Genomic DNA, 20042 nt, shown 5'->3' with positions numbered 1-20042 from the left:
GAGTTAAATAAAAATTTAACTTTTACTCTCAGTCTTTTATTTGATTCGTGGAGGGAACTAAAAAAGAAGTTAAAAAGTGAATTCATATACCCTATTTGGTGTGCGAGTATTTAATTTTCGTTAAGGCATAATTCTCGCTCATCCTCTACGGAATCGGTGGGAGTTGACCCTGTAAATTCATACTATTCGCATTCCCCTTCGCACAAAAACTCTCACACTCATAAAACAAATAAAAAATTTCTAAACTTCTACCTCTAAACTCTCGCTCTCTCCCTCAACAAAACGTGCTGCTGCAGTGTGTTTATTTTGAATTCTTTTTTTCCCTTTGAGTATAAAAAAACAGGTTTTAAATCTCCGGCTATAGCTGTTTGAGAATGATTTAGCTAAGTTTTTTCATGTACAAGTTAGCCTTTAGCTGCTGCTATTGTCAGTTATAGCCTGTTTTAGGACATAGAAAGCTAAATGGCTTAGCCAGCTATTTAAAACCTTGAAAAACCCGTTAAAGGAAGCCTTCCTACCCTTCTAATCTCTTCTGTACGACTAACAAATGTCAATCAAAATAATAGAATCCCACAAACTCCTGCCTCTAGACTCGTATTACCCTGCAGGACGAAAAGGGTTCCACCTTCGAGCGATTCATTGCTCGGCACTTCCACCTCGCTCGAAGTAGGGGAAAAAATCACGGAAGCACCCGCATGGAAGGCAGGAAAAAAAATCATGAAATCCCCACTACCCCACTAATTACACGGTATCAAGGCATTATTAATATGACCCATCACCGCAGTATGTGGACGAGAATCCTGATTCCTGAATGACAACCGGCAAAGCTACTTTCAAAAAATCAAAACAAAGTAGAAGCATTGCATAAATGGCAAAACCAGCCCATGGGCCCAGGCAGGGTCGACCAGCCCATCAGCTGGTGACCGTCTGGTCCGTCCAGTAATGTGGGGCTCAGTCAGTCCAGCAGCAGCGTTCTTGGCCGTCCTTGTACTAGCACCTTGGCTGATTTTCACCCTGCTACGCGCCCAACCAAAGACCGACGCGCGGCCCCCACCAAACCGACTCGAAGTCACGGGCCCACAATCCGAATATCAACCCAGCCGCTTTCTCACCCCGCACGTCGTCTCCCCGACTCGAATTGGGGATCTGACGCGCGAGCACAAAGCCGCGGCCCCAACCCGACCAAAACCTAGCCAGAGGCTTCCGCCGCCGCCGACCCAGCCGGCGTCTCCACGCCCGCCGGCCGCGATGTACAACGGCATCGGGCTGCAGACCGCGCGGGGGTCGGGCACCAACGGGTACGTGCAGACCAACAAGTTCTTCATCAAGCCCCGCTCCACCTCCGGCGGGGGGCCGCCGGGCGGGCCACACAGGCCGCCGCTCCCCGACGCCGCCGATGGCGGCGGCGGGCTCGGCGGGATGCGCAAGCCCAACAGGGAGATCCTCGAGCACGACCGCAAGCGCCAGGTCGAGCTCAAGCTGCTCGTGCTCAGGGACGCGCTCGAGGAGCAGGGCTACACCGACGGCGAGATCGAGGAGCGCGTCGATGAGGCGCGCAAGGCCGCGGAGGCAGAGGCCGCCGCGGCCGCGGCGGCGGAGGAGGCAGGGAGCGGGCCCGGCGCCGGGCGACCACCTCTACCCGGCGGCAGAGGGTATGGATTTGCTGGCGTCTTGTTGGTTTTGGTCAGTTGACAATTTTCGTGTTAGGTTTCGGTGTCTCGTCATAGGTTTTGGTCAGCTGTCTATTTTCGTGTTTTGGTTCAGAATTGCTGCAGATAAGGCCACATGTCAATTATCTAGCAAGACCTACATATAGTGGCTTCAATATTAGTTTTGGGAGACTTCTTCATATTTGAAGTGTGAAAGATAGCACTTAAAGTGCGATCCCATATTCGAATTTCACGTTCTGTTTATATGTGCTTGCATTTGTCCATCGTTAGGACCGTATAATCATTAATCAGTCCCTAGCTTTGCACATATGGAAAGTCTGGCTTTCTAGACTTGTTTTACTTTCTGTCTATTATACGTTCACCACCATAGAATTGCATATTGATGGAGTGGATAGATGGTAAGATTCTTGCTGTTCTCCTTTAAAAAAAAGATTCTTGCTGTTCTTTCGTGTAGTTTGTTTTAGATAGATGGATGCCTACACTTGGTTTTTCATGAGTTTGTCCTCTTTCAGAAACAAAATTATTGCTTGCAGCTGGTTCTGTATGCGAATTGAATATTAATGGGTTTGTCCTGTGCATGGTGTGATACATCAGTTTCCAGCTTTGGATGTCGAGAGTTTGCTGCATGCCATGATTTCATCCATTCCTGTGCAGATGTGGGAAAGTTTGTCGTTTTATAACGGTTGATTTTCTGTCCATTAGACCTTTTTCTGTTGGATGGCATATTAATGCAGATGATAGACAATAGAAGCTGACCCGCGTACTTTCATGTAGCCTTTTCTTTTTAGTTGGATGCCTCCATTTAGTCTCTGAGATTGTATAGCCATTTGAAAATGAAATTATTGTTTTTGATTAACATTTAGTCTCTTGAGTGTTTTTTTTTTGGTATCTAAATTCTGATCATAAGTTGCCATATTTTCTCAGGTTTACAGACACACAGAGCCACCATGTTGCGGCACGGAAGGAGAAACAACTTGAGACTCTAAGGGCTGCTTTAGGGCTGGATGTTGAGGATGCAAAGAAGAAGGGGGATGTAGAAAGCGATGTAGAATCTGGGGAGCTTGTTCCTGGCAAGTATTATGAGGAACTGGATACTGCTGGGCAAAAGGATAGCAAGGATTCAAAGGATGCTAAGAAGAGCAAGAAGAAAAAAGAGAATGACAAAAAGAGTCAACACAGAAGTTCAAGAAAGAGCAAGTACGACTCAGACTCAGATCACGATCATGACACTAAAACGAAGAAGAAGGGTTCTCGCCATGATTCAGAAGATGGTTCAGAGACTGATTATGATGAGAAGAAGGAAAAGAAATACAAGAAACCTCGTCTTGGTTCAGATGATGATTTTGAAATGAAACGATCGGAAGAAAGCCAAGCGTGGAAAGAATTCTCGTCATGATTCTGAGTCTGATACGGATAGTGGCTATGGCAAGAAGAAAACCAAACATGCAAAGAATGATCAAGGTGAAAGAAAGAAGATACCAGTGAAGAACTCTCGTCATGATTCCGAGTCTGATACAGATAGTGGCTATGGCAAGAAGAAAACAGAACATGCAAGGAATGATAGGGGTGAGAGAAAGAAGATACCAGTAAAGAATTCTCGTCATGATTCCGAATCTGATACAGATAGTGGATATGGCAAGAAGAATGCGGAGCATGCAAAGAGTGAACGCGATGAGAGAAAGAAGGTACCAGTGAAGAGCTCTCGTCATGATTCCGACTCTGATACAGATAGTGGCTATGGCAAGAAGAAAACAGAACATGCAAGGAATGATAGGGGTGAGAGAAAGAAGATACCAGTAAAGAATTCTCGTCATGATTCCGAAGCGGATACAGATAGTGGGTATGGCAAGAAGAAAACGGAGCATGCAAAGAGTGAACGCGATGAGAGAAAGAAGGTACCAGTGAAGAGCTGTCGTCATGATTCCGACTCTGATACAGATAGTGGCTATGGCAAGAAGAAAATGGAACATGCAAAGAATGAACGTGATGAGAGAAAGAAGATACCGTTGAAGAGCTCTCAGTCATGATTCGGAGTCTGATACAGATAGTGGGTATGGCAAGAAGAAAACGGAGCATGCAAAGAGTGAACGCGATGAGAGAAAGAAGGTACCAGTGAAGAGCTCTCGTCATGATTCCGACTCTGATACCGATAGTGGCTATGGCAAGAAGAAAATGGAACATGCAAAGAATGAACGTGATGAGAGAAAGAAGATACCGTTGAAGAGCTCTCGTCATGATTCGGAGTCTGATACAGATAGTGGCCATGGCAAGAACAAAATGGAACATGCAAAGAATGAACGTGATGAGAGAAAGAAGGTACCAGTGAAGAGCTCTCGTCATAATTCTGAGACTGATACAGATATTGACTATAGGAAGAAGAAAATAGAACATGCGAAGGGCATTCGCGACGAGAGAAAGAAGATGCCAGTGGGAAGCTCTCGTCACGATTCTGACTCTGATACAGATGGTGCCTATAGGAAGAAAGTAGTGGAATATGCAAACATTCATAATGGGAAAAACAAGATACCAGTGCAAAGCTCTCGTCAGGATGAGAAGCCTAGAAAATACAAGGAAAGTTTTCGCCATGACTCATATTCAGATGGTCTTTCCCGTGATAAGGAAAGACAACTGAATGCTGCAGTGTTAAAAAAGGACGTGCAAGAGAAAAGGAAACTAGCTAGCTCAAGTGAGAGTTCAGATTACAGCAGCAGCCTCAGCAGCAGTGATTCTGACATGAGTGCAGATAGCTATGAGGAACAAAAAAGGAGTCAAGCTGAAGGGAGAAGAAATGAGCTGACTACACAAAGGCAGAAAGAGGAGGAAAGAAAAGAGCTTGAGAAGCAACAGCAGAGCGAGGTAGAGAGGAAAGAGTTGGAGAAACAAAAGCAAAGGGAGGAAGAGCGGATAGAGATGGAGAAGAAAAGGCAGCGAGAGAGGGAGGAAGAGAGACAAAGGGAGAGAGAGCAATATGGAAGGAAATTCGGAAATGATGTGGAGAGAGACAACAAAAGGAAACTGATAGATGATCGGTATGATCCAAATTCAAGTAGAGTTAGAGAAGAGGGATACAAAGACCGTCAGAACAGAGATGACAATAGATGGCAGGAAGAGCATGGTCGACACAGTAGATATATGGATAGTCATGATTCCAAGAGGTCAAGGCGTGATGATGACTCGCATTACCATTCAAGGGGAGATTATGAACAGCGCTATTCTAGAGATGAACATAGAGACAGAAGGCGTCACTAAATGTAAGGTATATCAACCACCCCACTGTAACTCCCATTGACATACGTGGTGCCTGCATTGTTGTAGATAAGCTCATGTTTTTTGTTATATTATTTCCAAATCATACAACCAGTCTACATTGAGCTGTAGGCTGTAGGTTTTAGAAGCTGTGTGCATATCTGTGTATGTTATGAACTCCTAATATGTTTTGGATGCTACATGCCTACATTTTGGTACACCATCCTTTTGCTCGTATCAAATTGATTGCTTATTATGCAAATATATACATTTATCTCACCATACTCTATGCCTTATGTGCAGCCATATTGGTAATCCTTGTAAAGGAAGAGAGCAGCGCATCTTGAAGAATACCCATTCTAGGTGGACTTATTCTCAGTTCTCACCCATAAGTTTCAGTCCTAGATCTTTTCCGCGGCAGCAAGACCACCAATCAGTACCCCCGCCGCAGCATTAAGCTTTGTTTTTGTTTGTATCAATACTTTTGTTTTATTACGCAAAGAGTAAAGTCTCCAATATGTAATGTGTTGTGGCACGGACATGAATGGCAGAATTTTTTTTGTTGGAAATTGTGGTATGCCTGTTGCCGATCATCACTATGAAAAGTTGTCTTTAGCTTATATTTGATGAGCTCCAGGTTTTTCAAAATTTTGGTGCGCCTGTTGAGGGTTCATCTCATGTTTCATATGTACTCCTCCGGTTCTCTAAAACAAGTCGTTTTGGACATCGACACGGTCTTTAAGAAACGACTTTGACTGTAACTTTTTGCTATAAAATATTTATAAAATATAGTCAATATATACTTTTATGAAACTACATTTCAAGATGAATCTACTTATGTCACTTTTATATTTTTAAACTCAACCCAAAAAAAGTTATTTGTAGTCAAAGTTTAAAATATTTGACTTAAGACAACCTTAAAACGACTTGTTTTAGAGAACCGGAGGGAGTACTGCTCAAGCCTTTTAAGGTTTAGATAAGCCTTGATGTTTGCAGGCTACTTTAGATTAGAAAAACAGCATCAAGTTTAATACTCCCTCCGTTCTTTAATATAAGCCATATAGTTTTTAACACTAATATTAACGTACGACTTAGAGAAGGATGTGAGACCGAGAAAAAAAGGAAAATCAGGCAATCTTTTTTCTCCAAATCAGATTGCTTCCTAAATCTAAGGGATTGGTTGGGGCATGCGGTGGGAATGTTTCTAAACTAATCGGTGTGGAGCTGATATATACCTATATTTTGGAATTTTCTTTAGAAATTTATATGGCTTATATTAAGGAACGGAGTGAGTACGTCCTACTAGATTGTAAGTGGGAACCAAGCATAAAAAAGCTGAAAGGAGAAATTATCAAAAAAAAATTGCTGAAAGGAGAATGCCTACGTTCCTTTGTATAGTCTTAACTCCTAAATAATAATAAAAAGTTATTTTTGTCTTTGTGCACTGCTTGTGCACGATCGATTTTCTCAATCCCGACTGCATGGTGCACGATGTTACGGCTGAACATGAATGAACAGTAAGGACGTGGTGGACGTGAATGAACAGCATAGACGTGGTGTGCAAAAACACCAAGAGACGTTTCCGGTGATTTAGCAATATATACTCCCCCATTTCAAAATAAAAGACACTTTAGCTAGCTATGAATCTGCATTTCAAAATAACGACACTTCAGCTAGCTATGAATCTGCACGATCTAAATTCATATCGTCATCTATTTTAGGAAAGACAAGGGAGCACGGACGTCCGATCCCAGCAGCGCTTCCAGACGCAGCTCTCCATCTGTACGATACGATTCACAGGAGCTCGTTCAATGCGAGCGACTTGCCCCAGCCTTCCCACAACACGCGGCTCACCGTAGCACAGCACGTCCGTCCACAAGCGTGGCGCGTGCCAGCCCCCAACCCGCCCCGTCGGCAACCCCCGCCCCGCCGCACTGCCTCGTCCGCAGCCCCCAGGGCGCCACGCGCCCCATCTCCCTGGCGCTCGGGCCGTGCCCCGTGTCTCTAAAATATGAAATACTTGCGACATGAAAATACTTGAATGCAACATATTTTTTGAAGAAGATAAAGATACACATGCAACATATGTGTGAAACATATACAACATTTAGATTAAACACTTGCAACATGAAAACTCTAACTGCAGCATAAGACTGAAACAATTAAAACATTTGGAATATACTATTACAGCATATGTGTGAAACATATGCAACATTCAGATCAGAACGTTTGCAACATACGTCTGGAACAGATAAAACATTTTGAACAAACACTTGCAACGTACCTCTGAAACACTTGCAACATATGCAACATGTGTAAATATCCCCAATCTACTTTTGCAACATCCATATGAAACAATTGCAACATATCTCTAAAACGTTTGAAACACTTGAAACATGCATTTGGAACATAGGGGAGGAGAGGCCTAGGGTGGGAGTCGGCGGCAAGCGGCGGCACGCTACCACCACCAGCATCTAGCCGTGCTCGTGGGTGCCCTAGGCTCGGCCGGGGACGACCCGAGGCGCCCCGACACATGCGCCCGACGACCATCAGTTGGGGCGACGGCGACGAGTCATCCCAGCGGCGTTGGGGTTCGGGGAAGAGGTCGGGGAGGCACTATGCTGTCAGTGGACGCGAGATAGAGAGCGAAAGATGGGGAGAGCAGAGGCAGCGCCCGGGATGGGGGCGCGGCGAGGGATGGGCGCGACAGGCAGGCCGCGCGATGCGAGGTCGAATCCTCGCAGACCGGGCGCGCGACGGGCAGGGCGAGCAACAAGAGGGAGCAACTGCGGGCAAGCCGCACGTCGTAGGAGGGAGCTAGCAACATGGGCAGAAGTGGCGAGCCGAAAGGTGGCGCGCAGCGTCTGTCCGGACGGATGCCCACATGGGAGCATTATCGCAAAATTAAATATGTTTGTATATCCATGACACAAATATGCCAACAACGTATTTTTGTTTTCACTTATCTCCATGCAAACGAGCAACAAAAAAATCACCAAAACGAGCACATGGTGTCAAGGCAAGAACCCAGGAACTTGATCGTACCTCTTCATTCATCTTAAGTAAGTAAGTCATAGAGAACGCATGGGGTGTACACCAGCAAGTCATGGCTCATGACAGTTTTACATTGTAACGGTGTGGTGTTCTCACGGCATTATTGCCTATATTATACTTTGACAGCAGAAGGCCTACAACTCCAACCAAAGCTAAGCATCTGTGGCCTTTTCAAGCAAAAAAGTGGTCGCTGTTTATTGAGTATGCCGGTGTGTTTATATGCAGCAGATATTCTACAGGGCAGAACCAGCACGGCGGCGCCTAGTTGCGTTTGAGGTGGCAATCTGGCCGAGTTCCTCACTCTGGCTTGGCAACACTCGTTCTCTGACTGGAGTATAATGCCTCAGCCAGACGCCGGTGTATACCTGGAGAAATAACAGAACATTGTCAGCCGAAGAAATGGTATGGTCGTATGGAAGTAGGCAAAAATCTGGTCTCAGGCCATTTGTACCACAAATTTTCTTACAACCAGCATGGCAGCATAGATGTTGAGCGGGAATATTCGCTCTAATAATTTTGAAATATATGACAAAAATAAAGTTAAATGGAGAGAACAGTAACAGTACTAGATAATATGTTCCCTTTCTAGTTTCTACTGACCTGTTGGGGCCTCATAATCTTAGTGTCGGGATCATCGAGTGACTCTTTCCAATGCGCTAGCCAGCCAGCCATGCGAGGAATGGCAAACAGCACAGGGAAAAATTCTGTAGGGAATCCCATCGCCCTGGAAACCAATACAGTAACAATAAAACTACCATAATACCAAGGGGAGGAAAAGAAAGGAAATCAGGTGTCGCTCCCAACCAAAGTACCTATAAATTAGCCCAGAGTAGAAGTCCACATTTGGATATAGCTTCCTCTTGATAAAATATTCATCTGACAGTGCTGCCTTTTCTAGAGCAATGGCCACCTGACATGGCATAAGGAAAAATAACATGTAAGACGAACCCAGTTAGTTTTGCCAAGGCACTCTTGTAGTTGCACAGCCAGATTGCCTATTATCCCCATTTTACTGCAGAATTCTTGGAATTATCTTTTCCTTGAGCAGAATTTTTCATTTATGAGATGGAAAATAATTAAGTAGCAAAATGGCCAATTGTAACCACTTAAGAGTATACCAGCATTGCTTGTGGCCGGTATACTGTTGTGAATGGTTCTATCATTTTGAAACCATGAACATACAGCCATCTATTAGACACTAGGGAAACTAGGGGACATAAAATGTTCAACAGTTTTCTATTTTAGAGCTTCAATGCAAAGTAATTTACAATATATCTTACTCATTCTATAAGTTCAATTTCCTATCTTAGAAAAAAGCTTTATATTGCATCGTCTGCAAGATTACAGACGACAAAGTAACTGTTTACCACCCTATGTACAGTCAGAAACTCTTAACTGGTTACTACACATTGCCAGAAATCTCAAACCACAATACAACTAACTCTAAAAAAAGGTTAAATCCAGAAAACATTTACTGTCTACGATCAAAGCACATGGGAAAGCTAACCTCAATAAGTGGATCCCGTCCAACAATTGAGAACACCTCCTCTGCCAATTTTCTGATGACTTTAGCACGAGGGTCATAGTTCTTGTACACACGGTGCCCAAAACCTGACATCTTCCTCTTCCTAGAAAATGAACAGAATCCTGTAAGAACGCAAAAGCGTATAAAAGGGCAACAACAAACTTAGTATCTCCACCTGAATATAGATCAGGTGGAAGCTATATGTTACCTGTTCTTTACTCCTTCAATGAAATCTGGAATATTTTCCACACTTCCAATCTCATTTAACATTTTAAGTACTGCCTGGCCATACAGCATAACATTTTCTTAGTGAACAGCTTAAGCAAGAACTCCTTATAATCTCTAAAAGCAACAGCTAGTCAAATGTCACCCTATTGCTAGGATGTTGGGTCTTTTCATTTTGACAAAGGACGTAAGAAGATTACCATGCTTGATTATACAAAAGGGGGGAGAGGTATAAATTAGCTCAAAAAGAATAATCCCTCTGTTTCAAATTAGTTGTCGTTTTAGATTGTCCTAAGTTCGTTTCTATCTCTGGCCATCAATTCCTATAAATTCGTATAGTCTAACAAACATGCAAATTATAAGTATTTCCCATGGTGAATCTAAAAACATAAATCTTATGATGTAAGCTATATGAATTTCTCGTTGATGGTCAAAGATAGAAAGGCTTGATTTTGGACAAAGCAAGAGTGACAACTAATATGAAACAGAGGGATATTCATCATCCGACTAAAGGTACTCCCTCTGTTTCATATTAGTTGTCACTCTCGTTTTGTCCAAAGTCAACCTAAACAGATGAAGTAAATTAAGTAATTTCTTAGCTTTTATGCTCACTATGACTTACCTCATTTGCACCACCATGCAGAGGACCATATAGAGCTCCAACACCACCAGAAAGGGCAGTGAAGACATCCACACCACTACAGACATAATATAGCTCATTAGGAAATTGTTCCTTACTATTTGGAGGTCAAGTTAGGAAATGATTTACCTTGAAGCAAGGTGCCTAACAGCAGCTGTAGAGCAGTTCATTTCATGTTCAGCATGCAGAATAAATAGGATATCTAGAGCTCGAGCAAGTCGAGGATTTGGTTTATATGATTTGTTACCCCTGCCAAATTGATTTTCTTTAGAAAACATAAATCAACGTACAGTCACAGAATTGAACTGTTTGTTTAGTTGAATGGATGAAAATAATCATACTTGGCATAATCAAAACATAGAGTTCATAGTATTCAAGGTGAAACAACTTACAAAGAGTCCAGCATGTACAAGAAGTTCTCTGAATAAGATAGAGTATTTGAAGGAAGGATGGGAGGCCTTCCTGCTAATCTCAAGTAGGCAGCAGCTGCTATTGTTGGTGCCTGAACAAGCCAAGTGCATATAAAAATCAAGGTACCATCATTTTAAGTTTGCAAGTTCTCCAGTTGTTTGCTACAATGGAACATATATTACTCGATTGGATAAATATCCTAAGAATTATAGCATTAACTAAAGGAACTAGATAATAAGGCATACCTTCCCAAGTACTCGCACAATTTGTTTATCCCTCACCTGCTTTGACTTATAAAGATCTTGACCCTAAATGAGCAGAATATGTGTTCAAAACATTAAATTCAAATATAAAAATCTGGCTGAGTTCAAATTTCTGGTTAATTGTGTCACAGAAAGTTGATCTAGTTGAATAATCATCTCGCTCAATTGGTGCATTTAGGCGGTACTTACTCTAAGAGCAGGGTTTGCATCTGGATGGAAGACAGAAAGGGTGCTCATTGCACTGGCAAGGACACCCATGGGGTGAGCATCATGGGGCATTGATTGTATGATATCCTGAACACATTAAAAATAATACGAAAATTTACATTTCAATCCATGCCAAACTCAAAAAACTGTCTTGATAGGGAAAATTGGTAATAATTCATACCAGCAGTCCTTGAGGAACAGCAGAATGCTGAGAAATAGCGAATTCCCATTCTGCCAATTGGCTCTGAGTAGGCAGATTCCCATACACTGAATACAATATGTAAGTTAATAAACCAAACAATTTCAATCGGTTACGATGATAAATAACAGGACAGCAAAGTCATATCACTTACTTAAAAGGTACGCCACCTCAACAAACGAACTGCTTTCAGCCAACTCTTCGATTGGATATCCCCTGTAGCGAAGGATTCCCTCGTCCCCATCGATGTAGCAGATGGTCGAGCGAACAGGGGCAGTGTTAAGATAACCAGGATCATAAATCTTAAGACCCTTGTCATCCTTTCCAGTGGTAATCTGCAGCATATTTCAGAGAAGATAAACACCTTAGTTTCTAGCCGGTCCTCTATCATCTCAAACGAAGCGTTGCGGAAAGTAAAGTGTTTTTCTTAGGTTTCTACGTTACAGGCTAGTAGGCTAGTACAGGGCAAATTCAGGCAGACCTAAAAATTCAGCACCAAATTCAACGAACTTGGGTCATCAATCATGATTCCTACAAATTGACAATTCGCACAGCCTGTTCCGACAGCAACCGAGCCTACGACAACAGCAATCGCCTCCTAGAATAGAAGGCTAGAACGCCGAGACCCCCGCGGATCACGGCACGGCGCGACCGCCGGAACCGTCAATTCGCGCTCGCTGCTCAGTACCTTCTTGAAGTCGGTGGCGCGCACGGTGCCGTCCTCGGAGACCTTGACCTCGTGCCGCTTCCGGGTCCTCCCGTCCACCACGGCGAGCGCGCCGGCGCGGGGCCCTGGCGCCGCCGCGGACACCGGCGACCTCTCCAGCCCCGCCGCCTCCCCGGCCCCTGCGCCACCGGCGCGAAGGTGGGAGGAGAGCACGGCGAGGCGGCCCTGCGTGGGGTCGGCGCGATCCATGGCGCGGAGGCGCGGGATCGAGTTGGTCGGTGGGAGAAGGGAGCAGCAGACCGAGCAGAGGGCAGGAAGAGCAGAAGTGGTGGTTGCTTGGACGCTTTGGCTTCGCGCAATTCGATGAGTTTGCTCGTTTATTGACGTATCATGATTTGCTGCTTGGAGTCGGGCGGAGGTGAGACTCGTGCGTGTGGGTTTATCTTCCACGTCACGCGTGGGTTAGCTTCCGATTCGAAGTTTGGATTTTGAAGGGATGGCCCCAAATTGGAGTTTTATGGCCTGTTTGGTTGGGCTCTCGCACGTAGTGACACTCGAAGTTTGGATTTTGAAGGGATGGCCCCAAATTGAAGTTTTATGGCCCGTTTAGTTGGGCTCCTGCACGTAGTGACACTGTAGCTAAAGCTAGAGAAGTAAAAAACGAGCTTCTCCTCTCACAACGGCTCTGCGAGAGAGAAAACAAAGAGAGAAAACCGGCTCTGATGAACAGTGTCCGTACATGACGTAAACAGTGTCGCAGCAGATGGAGCCGGAGCCGCCCGGAGTTGCACCAAAGAGGGCCTTAGTCACGCTTGGATTCATTAACTGCTAAAATAGTTCATCATATAAGGGTTTAAAATTTCTAACCATGCGAAGGTAGCTAATAGCTCATAGTTAAATATTAGTTGTTATTAGCTGATTTAGCAACTAGTGAGATAATTGTTAGTCTAACATTCAGCTAGTAATTAACAGCTAGATCCATTTGGATCCAAAGGAGCTAACTATTAGTTTTATGGATCCAAATATGGTCTTAGACTAATTGACTAGGCTTGGAATGCTATGCTTGATTTCAAAATTTGTGAACCGGACACATCAAACGGGAAGATTACTGCATCTGGCATAATAACGAGCTATGGCTCTGGTACTCAAAGATGTAGATGCTTTTGCCTTTGGTTCATCATCGCTTTGGAGTACCGGTATTGTTCGATAAGGAGTCTATTTTACAATCATCTCTCTACCCGTTCTACTCACTTGATGGTACGCTTCTCAAGTAGGGAATTAGGTTTCGTGGTTACTTGGTTTAACAAAGGACAAGGTTGATTACAAGTTTACAACCCCGAGATGAAAGCATAGTGTGGGTTGTTTGGATAAGCCCAAGCCTGCTAAGTCAATATTTGGCCAATCCAACAAAAATTGGCTAGTACTTGTTTCAAGGCTAATAAATATGGTAGCGCTTCATCAATTTTGGCCATGTTTGCTAACCTGGCCATTCAATTTCCCTAATCACCCACCATAGTCGTTGAAAGCAAAAGCTTATCATATACCTTTGCCTTGCATTTCTTTCAACTCCATCCATCATCTCCATCTTCAAATGTTGAGCACTTGCACATCCATGATCTTTGCCATCACCACCCATCATTCTCATCGCTACAATATACTAAGCTATGATCGATGTATCTAGGCAGGAGGTCAAGTGTAGCCGCACCGGCGAAGGAGCTCGTTGGGGGTCACCAGGGAGGGGCCGCCCAGGGGAGAGGAAAGTAGTTGGGATCTTGTCAGGTGACGGGGTCGACGTTGGGAGCTGATCTCACTAGGGACGGGACCTCCCCAAGGGGACGGCAAGCCAACGGGCATCACCATGGAGCCATGTTGGGTAGAGGGGTCTCGTCGATTGATGGGGCGGGCTAGGAACAAGGATCTCGTCGGGACATGACCTCCCCGAGAGATAGGACGATGGGTCGATGGGCCTCGCACGTGGAGCCATGCTAGGCAAAGGGGTTTCTTGCCAGGGGGGCGTCGTGGGGAAGGGTGAGGAGCTATGCGGATGGAAGGGCCTCGCCGCTGATGGTGGAGTAGGAGGCGCGATATCTAGGCGGGTGCGATTCCACGAGCACGTGAGGGGAGGAACAATTGCAACTGTCGTGGGAGGGTCTGAAGCAGGATCCCTAGGAATGGGAGCTGAGGAGGAGATTTGAGGGGCCTATCATTTTTAGGCTCTAGTAAAGTTCCTACTAGAGCTTGGTTTTTTAGTTTGAGCCCTCAAATTTAATTTTGAGGGTTGAAGTAGCAGTTCTACTTGAGTTTACTCTGTCATGTTTATAATCCTAGCTTTAGCCGTGTCTTCATAGTCACGTAGATAAAAATGATATATGAGTGTATGGCTGCAAATATTCATAGCCCTTGAAGGTCGAAATGTCAACGGGGAATTCCCCGTCGGGGGTTACTACCCCATCCCCGTCCCTGCGGGGGCAAATTTCCCCCGTCCCCGTCCCCATGAAAGCTCACGGGGAGCACTTCTTCCCCATCCCCATCCCCGCTCGGGGATTTAATCCTCGCGGGGATCCCCATCCCCGTCCCCAGGCCACGTCCTCGTCTCCCTCTCGAAGCTGCTACACCACCAGCAAGCACAGGACCCGCTGTGCCGCCTGGCCCGTCCCTGTTCGCGGAGCACCTCCTGGACGACTTCTTCCGCCTCGCGTCGGCGGCGCATGCGCTGCTCTGGTCCACGCGGGACCTCCCGCGAGTCATCTCCTTGGCGCATGCCATGGCCGCCAAGCCCCCGCCCGCCCCGCGGACACGGCCGCCGCCGTCGCGTCGGCCTCCGCGACGGTGTTCTCCAGGGTGTCCACGCTCTCCGTCGTCGCCGCCACGACGTGCATCGAGGTCGAGGCCACCACGCCGTGCTGGATGCTCTCCTCGGCCAGGTTCAGCAGCGCGTCGTTGTCCACCACGCCGAGACACGTGGTCGTCACCACCAGGACCTCCTCGTCCTCGTCCTCCATGCCGCGCATTTGGTGGGTCGTCGACTTGATGCGATGGATGTCGTGCGCTAAGGTAGGGATTAGGGAGCGGCTCAGCGGCAGCGGTGGCTGGGGGGACGGGGGAGGGGATTGGAAATTTGGGAGCGAATGGAAACCGGAAAGGATAAGGTTAGGGTTACAAATTGCCTTATATAGCACATGAATTGGGCCTTAAACATTTCGGGTCCCCATAGTGAACGGGGACGGGGGCATACATACCATCCCCGCCCCCGTCATACCCGATGGGGATGATTTTTTTTCCCATTTAATTCCCTATGGGGAGAAGATTTGTACCATCCCCGTCCCCTAATGGGTGAATTCCCCACGGGAAATCGGGGAACGGGGCCCCGTTGAGATCTTTACCTGAAGGTGAGGGTTGCCTAAAAGTGAGCGATGACGTTACGAGGTGGAAACATTATTATCCTATCATGATAGGAATGGAGGATATGATGGGCGGCACTCTCGAGGAGTTATTCTCGAGTAATTATTAGCAACCATGCAAGTTACATAGTTGGACCTTTTCTTAATCGACAAGGTTACACATGTACCACCCGTTGTCTTAAATTATAGGTCGTTTTGGCTTTTATAGGTACATAACTTTTGCTATGCACCTAAATATATGATATACCTAGATATATAATAAAAGTTGTGTATCTAGAAAAATCAAAATCAATACTATAGTTTTTTTACTATAGAGGCATAGGTGGCTGTCCCAACCGTCTCTACTCTTTCAGATTTGTAGAGGCGGGTGCCTAACCGCCTCTAGTAATGGGATTTGTAGAGGCGGCTGGGAACAGAACCGTCTCTACAAATCTATTTTCATAGGCGCCTAGACTCTAGAGATGCTTCTATAAATGAGTTTTACAAAAGCGACTAGTAAGTACAGCCGCCTCTATTGTTTAGTGCTGGCAAAGCCCTAACAGATAAATTCTAGACATCAGACACCATTATATAAAATACAACTTTCCAGACATACACACATAGATAAAAACATACACCATTCTATACACACGCACGCACGCACGCAACGGTTAAACAGTTAATAGATGGCATGATAGATGTCATCTACAACAAGTTCCAGATAAACAATTAATACTAGATGGCATGATGTAGCTGCCATCTACAAGTTCCAAGTTATTACTTCCAGCCACGCATCCTTCAAAACACTACCAAGTTTACACAACCCCTTTGAAAATGCATCTAGCCCTTTACTGGGTTTTGGATGATTGAATGATAACATGATTAAAGGTCTAACTCAGTTGCTAAGTGTTGGACAGAAAATGGGTTATCTCACATGTATTTGATAAAAGCCAAAATAATGTATTGTTGTATAAACAATCTAGTTCAAACACAAGACAACAATGCAAATGTAACTCATGCAAGGCTTATTCATGGTGGGATTTCGATGACTTATATGAAAGCAAGCACGTTGAAAAATAATTAATGAGACATGAGGGATTGCATATGGAATGGTCTTACTTTTTAGAGCTTGCTATATTAAAAGACAATTATACAAATGATCTTAATGAATGATTCAACAACAAGTGTGATTTGATGGCTTAAGATGGTGAAGATAGCAAGGAAAGGCTTCGAGGTACTAAGCAAGGGTGAAGGACAAGCGACAGCTTGGCAACCGAGGAACCTAGCTAGGGTGAAGAGAAGTACTTGCATTTACTTGAGGTACCAATCAAACCATGATGATCACATTTAAAGTGGAGAATCAAATCTTGGATGAATTGTTGGAAGGACTTGATGCATTTGAAGTTAACTCACAATCATTGAATGGAATCAAGTCACATGCTCAAGATGGCTATGCTCAAGAAGAAAATCAAAATTGACATGTTGACACCCTCACTTGATGAAGATTGAGAACTACGACAATCGGCTCCAAGGATTTCAACTCAAGCGACTCAACTCCGCTTTTCATTTAATCTTGAGTTAATAGGCATGTCGTACTGTTAAGAGGGATGCATCATGTTGATAGATAGTTATTCATAAGTGCTCAAACCAACCTATGTGAAATTTGAGTGTTTTGAGAGTTGAAAAAACTAACTTGTTTTTGCTGAGTCTGGCAATACCGGACGTGTTCGGTATTTGCCCAGCCACAACAATCTTCTTGGTGTTCTCGGTTATGTTCATTGGGAGTTTCAGGAGTAAGAAGTTCCGGCAATCGTCGGGAGTTCTAGCGCCTCACACGCGCCACTAACTTAGTGACCGTTGGTGGTGTGCAGGCAATACCGGACGTGTCCGGTATTCCAACGGCTAGTTTTTGAGTGGGGTCTATAAATACCCCAAGCCTCCACCTTTGGAGGCTACTGATGAAAGGTCATAATGGCTAGAGGAGGGTGAATAGCCTAATAAAAATTTCTACAACAACACTTAACAAACCGGTTAGACAATTATAAGACGAAGCAAGTGTTGCGCTAGCCTACTAAAAATACAAGTCATCTACCATAATTTTAGTTTCTATTGTCTCTAACCACACAATAGCTATGGCACTACACTAAGTTAGTGTGCTCTCAAAGACTAACTAAAGAGTCACACTAACCAAACTAACAAGCTCTCACAACTAGCTACACTAAAGAGCTTAATAACTAGTTTGCGGTAATGTAAAGAGAGAGAGCAAGATAGTTATACCACCGTGTCGAGGAGTGAACCAATCAATCACAAGAATTAAGATCAATGAAGACCAATCACCTTGGAATCAAATGATGAATACAATGATTTTTACCGAGGTTCACTTGCTTGCCGGCAAGCTACTCCTTGTTGTGGCGATTCACTCACTTAGAGGTTCACGCGCTAATTGGCATCACACGCCAAACCCTTAATAGGGTGCCGCACAACCAACACAAAATGAGGATCACACAAGCCATGAGCAATCCACTAGAGTACCTTTTGGCTCTCTATCGGGGAAAGATCAAGAACCCCTCACAATCACCACGATCGGAGCCGGAGACAATCACCACCCTCCTCTCGACGATCCTCGCTGCTCCAAGCCATCTAGGTGGTGGCAACCACCAAGAGTAACAAGCAAATCCTACAGCGAAACACGAACACCAAGTGCCTCTAGATGCAAATACTCAAGCAATGCACTTGGATTCTCTCCCAATCTCACAAAGATGATGAATCAATGATGGAGATGAGTGGGAGGGCTTTGGCTAAGCTCACAAGGTTGCTATGTCAATGCAAAATGGCCAAGGGTATGAGCTTGAGCCGGCTATGGGGCTTAAATAGAAGCCCCCATGAAATAGAGCCATTATACCCCTTCACTCGGCACAATTCAGGGTGACCGGACGCTCCGATCGGATCGACCGGACGCTGGCCCTCACCGTCCGGTCATGTGACACACGCCATGTGTCCCCTCTCTTTGAATACTGTTCGCCCGATCTCAATGGTCAATAGTTGACTAGACGCAGCAGCCAACAGTGACCGGACGCTGAACCCCCAGCGTCCGGTCATTTCCAGTAAGCTTCCAGAAACGATTTTTCCCGACCAGACACGTCCGGTCATGCTTGACCAGACACAGCCAGCGTCTGGTCACATGGTGTCTTCCTTTGTGCTGCCACATCAGCATGACCAGACCCAGCCTTCCAGCGTCCGGTCATTGAGTGACCCAGCGTTCAGTCATAAGACCGAAACGCACGCCCTCTGCTGCCACTGACCGGACGCACCGGTCCAACCGAGACCAGCGTCTGGTCACTTACAGTGACTTCCGTCTTTTCTATCTAGGGCGCCGGTGGCACCGTCGGACTATCCACACTCTACGGGTGGACACTCCGCCGGTGAAGTTCCTAACCCTTGCTCAAATGTGCCAACCACCAGGTGTATCACCTTGTGCACATGTGTTAGCATATTTTCACAAATATTTTCAAAGGTGTTAGCACTCCACTAGATCCTAAATACATATGCAATGAGTTACAGCATCTAGTGGCATTTTGATAACCGCATTTCGATACGAGTTTCACCCCTCTTAATAGTACGGCTGTCAAACCTAAATGTGATCACACTCTCTAAGTGTCTTGATCACCAAAATAAAATAGCTCCTACTATTTATACCTTTGCCTTGAGCCTTTTGTTTTTCTCCTTCTTCTTTTCAAGTCCAAGCACTTGATCATCACCATGCCATCACCATCATCATGTCATGATCTTCATTTGCTTCACCACTTGGAATATGCTACCTATCTTATGATCACTTGATAAACTAGATTGGCACTTAGGGTTTTATTAATTCACCAAAACCAAACTAGAGCTTTCAATCTCCTCCTTTTTGGTAATTGATGATAACCCTTTCACAAAGATATGAATTGAAATTCTATTGAATCCATGTTGCTTGCCCAAGCATATTTACCATGTGTAAAAGGATATGAACAAGTTTTATGAACTTCGTATGGTAGCAATTACTCCCCCTACATATGTGCTAAGAGTTTGGATTGTAGCTTGCATATATGCTTAGATAGGAAATATAGAAGACAATGTCTACCAAATGATGCTAAGGTGTAAAAGATGGACCTTTGAAGCGTGATACCAATTAGAGTGCACCATTATACCATCCTTAGCACCATGGTTAGCTTGATACCGCTTGGAAATACTTAGAAATGAAATCATTAGATATCCTATGCATGCTAGTTTTTCATTTTATCATTCAAACCTACAACTAGCATACACCACACAAGCATGAATATTGAAATTTAAAACTTGTGCCATGCAAGCAAACATATAAAATACACCATACAAGTTCATGAGCTTGCTCCCCCTACTTATGTGCTCAAAATTTTAATTGATCCCTTTCCTTTGTCATATTTCTCCCCTTATGTCAAGTTCTCCTCCTATCACTTGTATCTTTATTTCTCTCCCCTTTGTGTTGTCTTTTCATTATCTTTGTGCACTATTTCTCCCCCTTTGTCATCAATGACCA

General features: G+C 44.7%; 2 protein-coding genes and 1 pseudogene across 2 annotated transcripts; 2 read left to right on the top strand and 1 right to left on the bottom strand.

Annotated features, from left to right (window-relative positions):
• The first annotated feature begins 1097 nt into the window (after window positions 1-1097).
• LOC136476125 (uncharacterized) lies at window positions 1098-3697 on the top strand (annotated as a pseudogene).
• LOC136476126 (uncharacterized) lies at window positions 3696-5521 on the top strand. Its single transcript, XM_066473840.1, has 2 exons — window positions 3696-4926; window positions 5220-5521. The coding sequence occupies exon 1, from the start codon at window positions 3843-3845 to the stop codon at window positions 4917-4919; it is 1077 nt and encodes a 358-aa protein (XP_066329937.1). The 5' UTR covers window positions 3696-3842; the 3' UTR covers window positions 4920-4926; window positions 5220-5521.
• A 2409-nt stretch (window positions 5522-7930) lies between these two features.
• LOC136471507 (citrate synthase, glyoxysomal-like) lies at window positions 7931-12482 on the bottom strand. Its single transcript, XM_066469236.1, has 13 exons — window positions 12129-12482; window positions 11595-11775; window positions 11423-11508; window positions 11224-11328; window positions 11017-11079; window positions 10753-10862; window positions 10490-10609; window positions 10343-10418; window positions 9704-9777; window positions 9478-9598; window positions 8783-8880; window positions 8571-8694; window positions 7931-8335 (listed from the first exon to the last, which is right to left on the bottom strand). The coding sequence occupies exons 1-13, from the start codon at window positions 12354-12356 to the stop codon at window positions 8204-8206; spliced, it is 1518 nt and encodes a 505-aa protein (XP_066325333.1). The 5' UTR covers window positions 12357-12482; the 3' UTR covers window positions 7931-8203.
• Window positions 12483-20042: the final 7560 nt, after the last annotated feature.

The sequence above is a fragment of the Miscanthus floridulus genome, chromosome 8 (assembly GCF_019320115.1).
Source record: "Miscanthus floridulus cultivar M001 chromosome 8, ASM1932011v1, whole genome shotgun sequence".
Taxonomy (NCBI): Eukaryota; Viridiplantae; Streptophyta; class Magnoliopsida; order Poales; family Poaceae; genus Miscanthus; species Miscanthus floridulus.
The sequence above is the reverse complement of the archived record's forward strand: the minus strand, read 5'-3'. Positions and strand labels throughout refer to the sequence as shown.

Excerpts from the sequence above, each read along its gene's own strand:
- LOC136476126 (XM_066473840.1), top strand. The coding sequence starts at position 3,843 with ATGGAACATGCAAAGAATGAACGTGATGAGAGAAAGAAGATACCGTTG.
- LOC136471507 (XM_066469236.1), bottom strand. The coding sequence starts at position 12,356 with ATGGATCGCGCCGACCCCACGCAGGGCCGCCTCGCCGTGCTCTCCTCC. Across the intron at positions 11,509-11,594 it reads TGAGGTGGCGTACCTTTTAA|TGTATGGGAATCTGCCTACT; the intron begins GTAAGTGATATG and ends TATTGTATTCAG. Across the intron at positions 8,695-8,782 it reads TACTCTGGGCTAATTTATAG|GGCGATGGGATTCCCTACAG; the intron begins GTACTTTGGTTG and ends ATTGGTTTCCAG.